The 15,813-nt window shown below is 46.5% G+C and overlaps 1 protein-coding gene across 2 annotated transcripts in view; it reads left to right on the top strand.

Moving 5' to 3' along the window:
* The window catches only part of GNB1 (G protein subunit beta 1), an 88,817-nt gene that overhangs the window by 49,622 nt on the left and 23,382 nt on the right, over positions 1-15,813 (top strand). For both annotated transcript variants that reach the window (XM_047083402.1, XM_047083403.1), the window contains 3 exons: positions 6,785-6,887; positions 13,293-13,331; positions 15,076-15,182. In XM_047083402.1, the coding sequence (XP_046939358.1) occupies positions 6,831-6,887; positions 13,293-13,331; positions 15,076-15,182 (203 nt within the window). In that variant the 5' untranslated portion in view covers positions 6,785-6,830. The remainder of the gene's footprint in view (positions 1-6,784; positions 6,888-13,292; positions 13,332-15,075; positions 15,183-15,813) is intronic.

Here is a 15,813-nt window from a genome sequence, read left to right on the forward strand (position 1 = left end):
CGTCAGAAAGTTAAGAGCAGGAAAATCTGAGGGGACCAGGGAGATGCTGAGGGCAGATTATTTAAACACACTGTATCCTAGCAGAGTGGCGCACACACATCATCCCTTTTCAAATAACATGTAAAAGTCTGCCGGATCGTTAACACAGAGCCAAATGAGGATGTCGTGTGATTACATTTCCTGTGTTCATCTTCGTTACCATTTGCTTACCCGTATAAAGACTAGGTACAGTTCACTTTTTATTTCATTGAATGTTCTGATATTTGCTACTTCATAGAAGCCGATTGGGTGGTAATTATCATCAAAACAAGTTTTTATCACTTTCTTAAAGTTTTTTTTGTTTATTTTTGAGAGTGCGCGCGCGTGTGCGCACACGTGTGTGAGTGGGGGAGGGGAAGAGAGGAGAGGACGACAGAGGATCCGAAGTGGGCTCTGTGCTGGCAGCAGGGAGCCCGACGTGGGGCTTGAACCTGTGAACTGTAAGATCATGACCTGACTCGAAGTTGGGACACACAACTGACTGAGTCACCCAGGTGCCCCCTATTTTGAGAGAGACAGAGACAGTGGGAGTGAGAGAGGGACAGAGAGAGAGAGAGAGGGGGAGAGAGAAAGAATCCCAAGTGGGCTCCGTGCTACCAGCTGTGGAGCCGGGCGTGGGCTCGAACTCGTGAAACGTGAGGTCATGACCTGAGCCAAAACCAAGAGTCAGACGCTTAACCGACTAGCCACTCAGGTGCCCTTTTTATCACTTTTCAAACATGGATATATAAGCTTCTCTCAAAGATAAACGTTAAAAAAAAGAATAAAAAATTATTTCATTTTTTTATTAAAAAGATTTTTTTAATTTTTATCTACTTTTGAGAGAGAGACAGAGACAGAGCAGGAGCGGGGGAGAGGCAGAGAGAAAAAGGGAGACACAGAATCCGAAGCAGCAGATCATGACTGACCCAAAGTTGGACACTTAACCAACTGAGCCACCCAGGTGTCCCAAGAATTAAAAAAAAAATTAAAGCAAATCCCAAGATCACATCATTTCACCAGCAGTAGGAAATATTTCTAACCTTTGAGGGTTTTACTCCCATTGTGACCCAAACAAAAGAACAGCAACTCTCAGACGTCACCAGACCCCCAGGCCATGTTCAGATTTTCTTGATTTTCTCTAAGAAGTCTCTAACATTTTTAAAAACCATTTAATGGAAAATCGAAATGCATCCAAAAGTTAATAGTACAAGAACTTTGTCATCAGACTAGAGCAGTTACCACCTCACAGCCGGTCTTGCTTATGTACGTCTTTGCCTGTTTGCCTCCTTGTTTTAAAGCAAACTTCAGACACGTCATTCAAGTCTTTACTACGTTAGCATGTACTTCAGATGTTGGGCTGTGGGTGGGTCGTGTTGGATGCAGTGTCCACAGTGTACGTCCCGGGGCGCCTGCTACAGCCACAGTGACCCATCGTTGCGGCGGCGGCCTGCCCGGTGTGGCTCGTGGTGTTCGGGTGGTATGTGAGGCGGGGAGGGTTTGAGTTTTTTCTGTTGCCCTTTGGATTTGCACACTTACAATTTTGGAGATTAACTTGGATTTGGGAATGACAGAACAATAGAAAAACTGAAGACGGGTTTAAATTCCTGGTGTAAATCCCTGTCTCTCAAAATGTTTCATTGTCTTGGAGATGAGGGAGGGCACTTCTGTGGCTGAGCTGATTAGAACGAACCGCCGCCCCCGTGTGACTCTGCGCAGTGGCGCTCGTTTTGGTTTCTGAAGTTTGAGAGTTGTGTGAAAATTAAGGGAAACTTCACTAAAGTCCACCGGGGATACTAGAAGGGGAGGCTGATAGAGCCGGTGCCACACGATGTCAGGTACAGGCCCCAGTTGGAAAAGACATGTGCTGCGGCTCCTACGGGAAGTCCACCGCCCCTGCCCCTCAGCCAGTGAGAAACCTCGTCCCCCGGAACCCCTGCTTCTCTCCAGTGGGCTTTCATTCAGAACAACCCTCCCAACTTCCCCTTCCTGCCTTCCTGCCTTCCTTCCTTCCTTCCTTCCTTCCTTCTTTCCTTCCTTCCTTCCTTCCTTCCTTCCTCCTTCCATAACATAACATTCCTTTCCTTTATTTGTTGGACTTGCCTATGGTTTTGCTGTAGCTCGCCTGTCCGGGATTGCAGTTCTCTGCTGTTCCTGAATAAACTTGTCTTTTGGTGGTAAAGTAACTGGCAGTTCTATTCTGAAGGTTAAGAGGTGCTCCTGCCGTTCGGTTCAGTGCCACACCGTGGGCCCAAGGCTGTGCCAGCAGCTCGTGTCTTGGGTTGCCCTCCTTTTGGCCGCGAGACCACGTGTGTGCTCTGTTGAAAGGTGGACTTCACGGTCTAATCGCTGAAAAGCTTACAGAGCACTTTCCAGCTGTCTTACTTAATTTTCATTTCAGCTCTGTGGTGTAGGTGACAGGATTCCCATTCTCTAGCAGACGGGCCAGAGTACAAAGTGACTTGATGTCATGTTCCTGGTATGTGGCAGAACCAAAACTCGGAATCATTTTTTTCTTTAACAGGCTTCACACTCAGTACAGAGCCCACCACGGGGCCTGAACTCATGACTTTGAGGTCAAGACCTGAGCTGAGATCAAGAGTCAGACGCTTAACCAACTGAGCCACCAGGTGCCCCCTAAATTTGGAATCATTTTTATACCATCACCCCATTTTGCCATTAACAGACTTGCAGTATGAATGTCATTGTTAGTAACTGTAGGGTGCTGGGGGCACCATTGAAGTTCCTTCCGTACTTTACTGGGGTCTTGAGGAGAGGGAAATGATGCTGTCTTTATCACGAAGTGAGGGGGAGCTACCTGAAGCACGTTATGTTGCAAATGTGAAATATTTGAATAAAAAATTTGGGTTAATGCTTTGACTTACAAAGATGTTGGATACAATCTAAATTAGGGCAGATCATATACTTGCTTTTAAGTTATTTAAATTTCTATGAAAAGTATTTTCAGAAGTTCTAAATAAAAGCTAATGGCAGATGTGGGTCATAAAGAACAGATGTGAGATTCTCAGCAGGTCCTGTCTTAGCGGATTAGACTAAGGAACGCACTGAGTCAGCACAGCCAGAGCTTAGCAGTGACTTTGCGGGGAAGGCGAGACCGAGCCCCGGCCACGGAACCTGATGGTGGGGCTTCCAGAAGCCACTGGGGAACCAAGGGTAGTGAAGAGAAAAGCAAAGTGATCCCATGTAAGTAACACTTAAAATGTACAGTTTTTAAATTAGCAAAACCAATATAAACTGCATTATCAATATTTGGAAGATGAAGAGGAAAATATAACCAATAATTCTAATGAAAATGCTATTAGTCTTTTTAAATGTCTTTCTTTAACTAAAATATATTTTGATTCTTCTAAAATAGCTAAAATTATTACACACAAATTTGTTTTGATTTAATATACGACAAGCATTTTCCCAGATGTTTGTACCATCGTACTATTCTTAGTGATATGTAATAGTTCTCCCAGTGAAAAGTTGACATTAACTAGTCTTATTTTGAAAACTGAAAAGTATGGACAAAAAAAAAATGTATGCTTCTTGGTTTCAGAGCCCAGATAACTTGTTAACCTTTTATTTAAAAAAGATGTTTCTTCTTTTTAAATACACAAAAAGAAAAGCATCATCATTTATACACTATTCTGTACCTTGTTTATTTCATTTACTTTATCCTCATAGAAGAGCATTCAGGTGAACTTTTAGTTGATAGGAATAAGAAAGTTTTTTGTTTCCTCTCAGTCCCGCTGTGTATTTGAGTGCGCGCGCTCCGTCCTCGATGTCCGTGGGATGCCACTTTCTCTTCGGGTGAGCACAGACTGGCTGGTTTTCCGCCTATGGTGCAGGGTCGGTGTCCGTTAGCTTCTAGCGAAGGGGGCCATCCTTCTGTGGATGCACATGTACATCTCATCAAGGTGGTCCTGGACAGGGCCCACCTAGTGACAGGAAGGCCAGTATGCTGGAGACCCTGAGTGCCCCTTCATCAGTGAAAGTCCATCCATGTATAAAAAACTCCTTTTCCAGATTTGATTTCAGAAGATAACATCTTTGAGGTGGAGAATGGAGAATGTAATTTAAAAAAAAAATTTTTTTTTAATGTCTAACCACAGGTTTCTCTTTCTCTCCAGGCCAATCATGTAAAATAGCTCTCCCAGGACACTTATTTTAGTTCTAGTAGCAGTAGGAATACCTCTTTTCTTAAAAATGAACAAATGTGGGTTTTGAGTCTCTTTGTTGAGACTCAAATGTGGGCACTGCTTGTAGAGGGATCTGTAATTAAAAGGCAGTATTAATAATTTATGCTATTTACTGATGAAAGAGAAATAGATCTGGTTTTGTTCTCTTTGCTTGTGACTAAAGGTTCAAATCAACAAGTATTGGTATTATTGCTTCTGAAATCTTGTGGGGTAACTGAGTTAAATGGATCTTCTCATTTTTAAGACACGTAGGTTTTCAGTTAATTCATTTCTCTGGTTTAAAGCAATGCAAATAGGTGATTACCACGTATATAATTCTATAATATATTTAAAAAGAACATCTAAGATGGGGCGCCTGGGTGGCTCAGTAGGTTGCGCGTCTAGCTTCGGCTCAGGTCATGATCTCACAGTTCATGGGTTGGAGCCTCGCGTCCGGCTCTGTGCTGACAGCTCAGAGCCTGGAGCCTTATGTCTTCCCCTCTCTCTCTCTCTCTCTCTCTCTCTCTCTCTCTCTCTCTCTCAAAAATAGACATTAAAGGGGTGCCTGGGTGGCTCAGTCAGTGAAGCGTCTGACTTCAGCTCAGGTCATTATCTCACAGTTCGTGAGTTCGAGCGCTGTGTTGGGCTCTGTGCTGACAGCTCGGAGCCTGGAGCTGCTTCGGATTCTGTGTCTCCCTCTCTCTCTCTCTGCCCCTCTCCTGCTCATGCTCTGTCTCCCTCTCAAAAAACGAATAAACATTAAAAAAAATTCAAAAAAAATAAAAATTAGCTCAATATTTTAGTGTTTAAATAAGAAGTTACATGTGTTGACTAAAACTAACAAGTCAGTTCAGATCATGAAAACCATTAACTTATTTTTCTTCACAGTTCTTAGAAGGATGGAATAAAGTGACTTCTTTATAGACTAAGAACAGTTCTCTAACATGGGGGGGAGGGTGATGTTGCTGGAATCCAGCTACTCCCAACTCTGCGTGATCGTGTAGGAGATGTGATATGATCACATGTACATACGTGTGTGCACGTGAGCGGTGGCAGGACGTCCTGGCCGGCAGGAAGAACCAGGGCAGTCTACAAGCTCAGAGGACACAGCATCCCAGCTTCCTCTTGTGAAAATTCCCTCGTATGTTCTTGGTGCTCTTACTGTCACATACGTTAATGTTCACAGCGTGCAGTCCGAAAGAGTTTGTAGGTGAGGGCTGGAGTGAGCATCACCCTGTGTGCCACAGGCTGAAGTGCCTGCAGTGTAGCCTCCCCGGTGCTCCCTTTGATCAGGGAGGCTCGAGGTGTTCTTGGAAGCTTTCCACATGCTTCCGGCACCCTCTTCAAGTAATGCCTTTAGAAACAACTATTTTGGTCAGAAATATTTCTGAAGCTGTGTCACTGTGTATCACCTTCCCGAGGTGCCTTTACCTCCTGTCCTGTCCCTGTAAGGCCTTTCCTGATGGTTCTGCGGACTTTCACTGCAGGTCAGTGCTGGTGACACGAGATTGCTTTCTGGAGGTCTAGCGTGCACCCTGCCCGCCCCTCTGTCCTCTGCCTGGCCTGTTCTGTAGCTGTGAATAGATGGCACGGTTGAGAGCAGGAACTAAGAACCCACACACGCTTTTTAAAGATACTTCTTCTTGGGAAAGATATTTTTGTTTTCATCAGTAAGTATACATGGAGTTTCTGTAATGGAAACCACGTCAATTTATTCTGAGTGCGTATGTGCAGAATAGGGAAGTTTATCTAGACTAGGAACTCTAACAAACATGCTTCCTGGGTCCTCCAGACAATTTCCCCGAGATATGTTTCAATCTCAAGAAAATAAATAGCCATTGTTAATTAAGTATCTGGTGATTATAATATTAACTCTGTGACTTTTGCATAAAATCTCCTTTGTGTGTTTGCAGAGGACGATGAGGCCCCTGGATAAGCCACGTTTGCACGGGGGAGCCAATTGTTAAGAGATGTTGATATATCCTCAGTGTGGGGATACATTGGTCATAATTATGACTGACTTAGTCATGTTCTTGGTCGGAAATGCAACCCCCAATTATGACATTCCCTTGGGAAAATAAGTCTCTGGTTTAACGGGATGATTTTGTTTGGACTCTGATTTAAGGAATGGTGTCTAGTAAGACTGGGGTGGAGCGGGGTTAAGGGTGGGTGGCATGGCTGCTCGTGGACCTGTAAGAACTGAGGTGCTGCTTCTGAGTTTACTGGGATCCCAGGACCCGTTTTGGTGGGAGAGCAAGATGTCCCTGAAGCAGGGGCCTGCTGGATGCCATATTGAGTCTTAGAATTGCTGTGCGGGCATTCTGACATCGTTGGGGGGAAGGGGGATCATGGGTTCAAGATCATTGACATGATGTTGAGGTACAGAGCTGGTGAATAGTAGTAATTATAATTTATTAATCCAGCCCTTGGTGGCATTTTATAAGTTCTGATGAATGCTGAAGAAAGGTGCTCTGATCTGTAATAAAATCTTAGCTCTCAAATTTGGTTCCTTTTCTCGTCTGCTTCATTAAGTTCCTCAACCACTGTTTATTAATTTTTTTATGCTTGCATTTCTGTTTCAGATCTCAGATTCCTTGAAGTGGCATTAAAGAGCACTAGGACCTGAAAATGAGTGAACTTGACCAGTTACGGCAGGAGGCCGAGCAGCTTAAAAACCAAATTAGGGTATGTTGCTACATGTGTGTTTAGTTTATTTTGTAAATCATTTGGATTTCAGGTCAGATGTTACCTGTTTGGGGAAAGGTGGGTTTCAGAATGACTGCTGAGTGTTTTGGATTGAAACTGAATTTTCGCTGGCCCAGGATGGGCTAATTACAGAGTCAGATATTTGGCCTGGCACGTGGCTTTCAGGGTTTTGTTTTCTAGTATATCATTATTTGAATATACCAAAAATGTTTTCTTTTTTTTTTTTTTTTAATTTTTTTTTAACGTTTATTTATTTTTGAGACAGAGAGAGACACAGCATGAACGGGGGAGGGGCAGAGAGAGAGGGAGACACAGAATCAGAAGCAGGCTCCAGGCTCTGAGCCATTAGCCCAGAGCCCGACGCGGGGCTCGAACTCACGGACCGTGAGATCGTGACCTGGCTGAAGTCGGACGCTTAACCGACTGCGCCACCCAGGCGCCCCGCAAAAATGTTTTCAATTTATGAACATCTCTTCTGTATATTTTTTCTTAACCTTGGGAATTTGCTTCATGACATTCTCTTGGTCACTGTGTGGAGTGTGGTGTCTGCTTCCCTCCCTTGTGACTGTTTAGTCAAGGACAAGAAACTGGTTTAAAAATAAGGGTATTAACAACAACAATGGCAAGTGTCTCCGGTGTGCCAGAGGTGTGCTGGAGAAGAGTGCCGGCGTGGACCTGGGCGTCTACAAGTTTTCATAGGCTGTTACATGAGAGCAGGTGCATCTAGCTGAAAATGAAAACACCACACATCGTTCACCTGCCCTGTACAGCAAGGAGCTCCCCGACTCTTAAGGTGTGAACCCCAGCCTGTCACTGGCGTGTGCTGTCCCACAGCAGAGCCCTTGCACTTTGGAAAGGCAGGACTAGGAGGGTCTGAAGGCATCAGTTCTGCTCTCCTCCGGTTTTGTGAGACCATGTTTTTAATGAACATTTTCTGGAGGAACATTCAATGCCAGTACTTGCTCCTGTTCTCAGACTGTTGATAAGAAGGCCTGAGACAAGGAGGGTGGACCCCGGAAAACCTATCTGCAAGACACTGAAGCAGATCCATGTCCGCTTGAGGCAGGGGCTCCTCAAGGCCTAGCTAGTCCCACAGCATCGTTTTCATTTTCAGTGTGTGTCTGAGCAACAAGTTGTTTTTCTGAGTCCATGATGAGATTGGAGCCTGGTTCCTTTCAGATGACCAGCTGTGTGTTCAGAAAGCTGGGTGGCAATTGGAGAAAGAAATCATCATCATTGGAGCCAACTTTTTTCTTAAGCTTGAGAAAAGATAATGGAGTTTTTTAAGTTACAGCCAAGAGGAAACAAAGTAGCTTTCAAATTCAGATTTTAAATCTTAACATTTAAAAGATCAGATACATAGCTCAATAAAAATGAGGGAGATTTGGTGTTTTCAATTGTTTGCTCTGATCAGACTTGTTTAATATGTCTGTCTACCTCTACCCTCCAGAGTAGAGAAATCAGAACTTTGTGTTTCTAACAGCTATAAATTGTTTAAGTAGAAGATGTTGTTCGTAGTGGATTCAGACCTGTTCACAGCAGATGCAGAAAGTTTGCGTGTTGCGGGAGAGAGGCCTCTGGTTTCAGGCAAAACAATAGCCTGAGAGCTCATGTTGCGTCTCTTCCAGTCTCGTGGAGCCGGTTATGTCGCGAGCCTCAGGCAGCCCCCCGGGGGACAGCGTGAGTGTGGGAGCCACACGTGGGGTTTGAAAGTATGAAAAGAGGGGTTCCTGGCTGGCTTAGTTGGTGGAGCGTGAGACTCTTGATCTTGGGGTCCTGAGTTCAGGACCCGCGTTGGGCATGGAGATTACTTAAAAATAAAGTTAAAAAATGAAAGTGTTAGAAGAAACAGGCGGAGGGGCGCCTGGGTGGCTCAGTCAGTTAAGCGTCCTACTCTCGATCTTGGCTCAGGTCGTGATCTCAGGGTTTGTGGGGTCAAGCCCCATGTTGGGCTTGCACTGCACTGGTGGCATGGAGCCTGCTTGGGATTCTCTTTATCCCTCTCTGCCTCTCTCTCTCTCTCTCTCTCTCTCTCTCTCTTTCTCTCACTGTCACTCTCAAATAAATTTTTAAAGAAAGAAACAGGTGGAATCAATTTTTTTTTTAAGAGACAGCAAGAGAGTACATGTGTGAGCAGGGGAGGGGCAGAGGGAGAGAGAGAGAGAGAGAGAGATTGAGAATCTTAAGCAAGCTGCACACAGCATGGAGCCCGATGCGGGACTCAATCCCACAGCCCTAGGATCATGACCCAAGCCAAAATCAAGAATCAGATGCTCAACCAACTGACCCACCCACATGCCCCCAGGTGGAATCAGTTTTTAACAGACTTTGTCTAAACCAGTATATCTAAAATATTGTCATTTCAGCATACAGTTAATAGATTTAAAAAAATTTTTTAAGTGTTTATTCATTTTTGAGAGAGAAAGAGAGAGAGAGAGAGAGAGAGAGAGTATAAGTGGGGGAGGGGCAGAGAGAGAGGGAGACACAGAATCCAAAGCAGGCTCCAGGCTCCAAGCTGTCAGCACAGAGCCCAATGCAGGACTCAAACTCACGGACCACAAGATCCTGATCTACAATTAATAGGTATACATATATATATATGTGTGTATGTATACCTATTAATGTTTTATTTATTTTTGAGAGCGAGAGAGAGAGCACATTTTTAAAAAAAAAATTTTTTTGGGGGGCGCCTGGGTGGCGCAGTCGGTTAAGCGTCCGACTTCAGCCAGGTCACGATCTCGCGGTCCGGGAGTTCGAGCCCCGCGTCGGGCTCTGGGCTGATGGCTCAGAGCCTGGAGCCTGTTTCCGATTCTGTGTCTCCCTCTCTCTCTGCCCCTCCCCAGTTCATGCTCTGTCTCTCTCTGTCCCAAAAATAAATAAACGTTGAAAAAAAAAAATTTAAAAAAAAAAAAAAATTTTTTTAAACGTTTATTCATTTTTGAGAGAGAGAGAGACAGAGACAGAGAGACAGAGTATAAGTGGGGGAGGGGCAGAGAGAGGAAGACAAAGAATCCGAAGCAGGCTCCAGGCTCTGAGCTGTCAGTACAGAGCCCGATGTGGGGCTCGAACCCATGAACCACAATATCGTGACCCAAGCCAAAGTCTGACGCCCAACTGGCGAGCCACCCATGTGCCCCAATTGATAAATATTAAAAAAAAAAATAGATATTTGGGATGCCTGGCTGGCTCAGTCCGTGGAGCACACAAGTCTTGATGTCAAGGTTGTAATTTCAAGCACCATGGTAGGTGTAGAGAATACTTAAAAATAAAATCTTTATGGGCGCCTGGGTAGCTCAGTCAATTAAGTGTCTGACTTTGGCTCAGGTCATGATCTCACAGTTTGTGAGTTTGAGCTTTACATTGGGCTTTACGTTGACAGTGTGGAACCTGCTTAGGATTCTCTTTCCCTCTCTCTGACCCTCCCCTGGCTCACACACACTTGTGCTCTCTCAAATAAATAAACTTAAAAAAATAAATAAATAAAATGTTTAAAAAATAAAAATAAATTAAAAATAGTATTTTTATTATTTTATATTCCTTTCTTTGGACTGGGCCTCGAGAATTCAGTGTGTCCTGCAGGCCTCACTTTGTCTTGCTGTGTCTCATGTACGAACTGGACCACCCCGAGGAGAGCACCTGAACCACAGCCTTTTGTACACCTATCTGCCCTGGGCCAGTCTCAGGAGCCACATCTGTGCGGTTTCTTTGTACAGCCCAGGAACGGGCAGCAAAGGCTGTCCCGAGTCCATTACACCAAACAGGAAGAGAAGGCTTTCTTTCAAAAAGAAAAAATCTTTTCTTTCTGATTGCCCAAGGAATACATACGTGTTAAAGAATGCAGGGCATAGGGAGTCCAACAAGCAATGGTCGGTGACTCTAAGAAGGTTTGCTTTCTCAGATTTGTGTTTGAGCTGAAGGACCCCAAGGACCATCTTATCCTACTTTACATGGTGAGGAAACAGGGGCTCGCAAAGGGATGCTGATTAAACCGTGGCATGTCTCAAAGTACATGAGCTAATCAATGGATCCAGGAGAAACTCGTCAAGTACAGGCGCAGACCATTGACAAGGCGACCGTGCCAACCGTCACCAGTGCGAAGGCTCAGTGCACGACAGAGTCCCAGGTCCGACTGAGCAGAGTAGGCGCCTTCTCCGGGTCCCGAGCAGGAGGAGGCCTCCCTGTGTGCTCGCTGGTTTGGAGGTGCCGTGGTTTGAGGGGACAAGAGATGACCTGCTACCTTCAGGGCCGTTTCTCTCCGCGGCCGGCATGGAAGCCGTCGCACTAAGTAGTGGAGCCGTCACGCACATTCTCACCAGGCTGTTAAACTGCAAGTTAATCTGCAGGATGGGCGGGCTGTCTGTGTTTAGGAAGCAGTCACAGAGACTGCCTCCATTAGAAGACCTCTTCCTATGGCATAGGCAGTCAAAGATGCTCGTTCTGAGAAATGCTGCCTTCGGCGACGTCCAGCACTTGTTGGCTCAGATGAAGCCCGAATTGGAGTTTCTGTTTAGTTTTTTAAAGTGGCTTTTCCTGGGGCACCTGGGTGGCTCAGTCAGTTAAGCGCCCTACTTGGGCTTAGGTCATGAGCTCACGGTTTGTGAGTTCGAGCCCCACATCGGTCCCTGTGCTGACAGCTCAGAGCCTGGAGCCTGTGTCTCCCTCTCTCTCTGGCCTCCCCCGCTAGTACCCTGCCTGTCTGTCTGTCTGTCTCTCTCTCAAAAATAAAAACACTTTTAAAAAGTAACAAGTAAAATAAAATGGCTGTTCCCTCCGTTTACCAATAGTATTCCCATGGTCTATTGTGTGGTATGGTATGAAATACAGTTCGATCTCCGTACACTATCCAAAGTGAAGTTGCTTAAGTCCCGTGGTTTATTTTTCCCCACGTAAAAAATTCTCATTATTCTTTTTTAAAACTTAAAGCCATGTATAACATCAATAAGAATGGTATTGGGAAATAAATGTTAAACTTGTACTTGGTAGGTAGAATCCACCAATGAAAGACTTGCTACTCTGGACCTTCCCTCTGCTCGTCCCTTACCCCAGATCGAGGCGCTGGCATAGAAATACTTCATGGCGTAATTTTTTGGTGTTTTAATTATTTAATCCATTAAGTAGAATTAATCAAGCAGAATGACTTCTATTGGATAATTAAACCTGAATTTGAAATCTAGAACTTTGGTACATTTATAACAACAGTCTTTCTGACTCTGTTTCCATGTTCTCAGTTGATTCCTCCCAGCTTCGTGAAATAAAGATTACCCCGCAGTGAGGCAGTCTGCCCTAGAGAATGGCGTCCTGGGGTCCCACCGGAGCCTGTGCACGTGTGTAAATGCTGTCATGTGGCCAGCTGTCATTTTGAAAGCAGCTAATCAGATGGCTACGTAATGGAAACATTTTTCTTACTAGAGATTTCTCATGATTTCCTTCGACATTATTCCTACACTCAAATTTTGACCCTTTTAAAAAAAAGCTGTTGTCTCATTTTCCTTCATAATTTTCTATATTTCCTAGTAATTTTGGTCACTGAGGAACAACAAAAACATCTTCATTAGCCTTAGCATATCCCTGTTCATACCTGCTTCCCAAGGTCATTTTATAGATAACAGATGCAAGAGCTGGAAAGTCTTAGTCGAATTTGATTGTCTTGATTCCAGATCCTTTGCTCTTTTTCATAGAGTTTAGCATTAGGTATTGTTTGGCTTGAAAACAAACCCAGGGACACCTGGGTGGCTCAGTCGGTTAAGCGTCTGACTTCATCTCAGGTCATGATCTCACGGCTTGTGGGGTCAAGCTCCTCACTGGGCTCTGTGCTGACAGCTCGGAGCCTGGAGCCTGTTTCAGATTCTGTGTCTCTCCTCTGTCTCTGCCCCTTCCCTGCTCGTGCTCGCTCGCTCTCTTTCTCAAAAATGGATAAACATTAAAAAAAAGAAAACAGAATCTTAAGATAACATGATCCAGAGGGAAAGTTCTTTGGGCTAGATATCCAGTGCTTTTTGGACTTGTTTCTCCGAGCCTCATGGCTCCTGCGCCGTTAGAAAGACAGAGCAAGGTGCACGAGCAGGTCTGTGGACAAGCGTAGGTGCCCTGGCCAGAAGGAGGGGGAGCCGCAAGGGCGATTCCGGGGTCGCAGGGGTGCGGTGCTGGCTAGGAGGTGAGCCGCCGGCCTCGAACGCAGCGGGTATAACCTGGAGCATGGGAAGCAGGACTGCCAGCGGCCCTGGACTGTGTTGGAGCAGAGGAATGGGGAGAGGGCGTCATCCTCTTGCTTTTCGCTTTTGCTCCTGGCAGTCCGCGGAGGCGCTCCGAAGCTTTGGCGCGAGGACCTGGGATTGAATGTGTGTGACGCGTTACTGACTCCCCCTTTGTCATTCTTTTTCCTAGGATGCTAGAAAAGCGTGTGCAGATGCAACTCTCTCTCAGGTAAGGACCCATTTACGCAGCGTCGCCCGCCTGGCATTGAGGCTGGTGCCCGGCGGCACCTACATTTGTTGCCTCGAGGGCGAGCTGCACTCTGGCCCTCTCCTCTCACACAGCGAGGGTGTAAACACTGCTGGAAGCATTGCACTCAGAAGGCACAGGGAGTAGAGGTTTTTTACATGAAAGATTAATGTCTCACAAGCCTTAGGTAATTACTATTACGGAGGTCAGAATTGCAAAATATGACAGTCTTAAGATAGTTTGAAGCTCTTCTCCTTAACACAGTTTGCCTCAGAACTTGGCTTTCTAAAAGTCCGGTTTAGCAGATCCCCAGAAAGTTGCACACCAATTACGAGCCAGCAGGTCTGCTCCTAGATACAACCCGAAGGAATCAAAACCTGGTGCTCAGACAGGTATATGCACGTGTGTGTTCTCAGCTGCCCTGTTCACGGTTTCCAGAAGGTGGAGACAGCCACGGTTTCTGTGAACGGATGACCGCGTCAGCACAGTGCAGTCCCTTCACACAGCAGAATATTACTGAGCCGTAACCAGGAAGGCACTAGGGGTGTATCTAGTGCAGGGATGAACCTCAAACAGGATGCCCTGTGAAAGCCCGGACGTACACGCAAGGGCACACGGTGCGGGGCTGCCCAGAGCAGGCAGACCCCCGGAGGTGGTGCAGGTTGGGGGCTGCCGGGAGTTCGGGCGGGCCGGGGGGACTGTGGTGTTTCCTCGGGGGGCGAGGGCGTCCTGGGACTCGAGACAGCGCGGTGCTTGCATAGCAGTGTGAACGTGCTGAACGCTGCGGGCTTGTTCACTTTAAAACGGTGAATTGCACCTCATTAAAAGTCCAAAGAATTAAGCAAACGTGAACGAAAATTATGTCCGTACTTGTACTGAGGATGGCTAAATGTGCTACGTTGTCCCAGTGCCTTGGGGGACGTGCTGTAATTGGAGTTAAACAGTAAGTTAGAAAAAACTGCCCTTCATAGAATTCCTAAATTTGAATTCTCAGATATACTTGACTGTGCATTTTTGAAGCCCACAGTTGGGGTGCCTGGCCAGCTCAGTCGGTAGAGCACACAGCTCTTAGTCTCAGAGTCGTGAGCGTGAGCCCCATGTTAGATATTTAAGCAGAGATTACTTAAAAATAAAATCTTTTTTAAAAGGGCCCCGTTATTGCAGTAATAGTCTGTCTGTCAGCTCCAAATCGTTACTGTCCGTTTTTACGTGTCACGGTGAACCCGCGGGTGTTCACGTCTGGCTCTGTGCCGTAAGCAACAGCATAGTCCGCATCAGTGCACGGCCTGGTCGCTGCGGACAGTGTGTGAGCCGCGGGCCTGTGTTCGGTTGTGATGGAGGCTGAGACTAATGTGGAAGGAGGGCGGGAGGAGCTGCGCCTGGACAAGCAGTTGGAGGAAGTGGGGGAGACTGGGGCGGGCCGCGCACCTGTGGACGGGCGCCGTGTGTGTGCTCTGGGGGGGACGGAGCTCCTGAAAAGCAGGTAGAGCAGTGGACTTCCTACAGACCACGAAAGGCAGGTAGGTACCACGGTAAGCAGGAGGAGTCACAGGGAGAGCCAGCCGGGTGACCGGCGGGAGATGGGTGGGCACAGCGCCTTGGGCAAACGGCACAGCCGGCCCGAGGGCGCTGGGGCTGCCAAGCAGGGTGGGAGAGGAGGAGAGGAGGCCCCAGGGGAGGTCATTCCATCACAGACTTTTAATTTGCAGTAACTTTTATTTTTAAGATCACAAACAACATCGACCCGGTGGGAAGAATCCAGATGCGCACCAGGAGAACGCTGAGGGGGCACTTGGCCAAAATCTATGCCATGCATTGGGGCACGGATTCCAGGTGTGTGGGGGCATGAGCAGAACATAGTGCTTGGTACTCTCAAGGATTGTTCTGTTTTTCTGAGGGAAGATAAACCTAAAGTCATTTGCTGTTATTTGTAAAGAAACCATGAGGTTGTTAGCTATCTGGGCAGGCCAGGTATAGCATCACAGTGCACAATTCCCTGTCTGTGTTTCCACTCACATTTCATCACGACCCTCGTCGTGTTGACGTGAGCTCCGATTCTGACCTCGCCGCACCCCCTTGCTCTCCCAGCTCCACTGTGCGGTGCCTGTGTGACTTGGGGAGGTTATACAACCTCTCGTGGCGCCTTGTCTTTCCAGCCGTGCCTCACGACTCCTTGGCCCATACCCTCTTAGGTTTCCGTGTCCGGGCTCAGGGATCGTAAACCTACCCTACATTGTAGGGAAGATTAAGTGCGTGGAACCTTACAGCAGTGACCCCAGCATCCCGAGTGCCGCGCGTGGGTTTGCTGTTGGTTTTCTCGGAGCCCCAGCAGACGTGGCGACGCACGACTTAGCTACTGCCGTTGTCCATTCCTCTGGCCCGTCTGCCCACCGTCCTTTTATCCACCGTCCCAACGAGAAAACTGCCTGCACAGGACTCACTGTGTTAGCTTTAAATTCTGCCC

The sequence above is a fragment of the Lynx rufus genome, unplaced genomic scaffold, assembly GCF_022079265.1.
Source record: "Lynx rufus isolate CCGP_SWC_20201006 ecotype Redwood Valley unplaced genomic scaffold, mLynRuf1.p SCAF_2, whole genome shotgun sequence".
Lineage (NCBI taxonomy): Eukaryota > Metazoa > Chordata > Mammalia > Carnivora > Felidae > Lynx > Lynx rufus.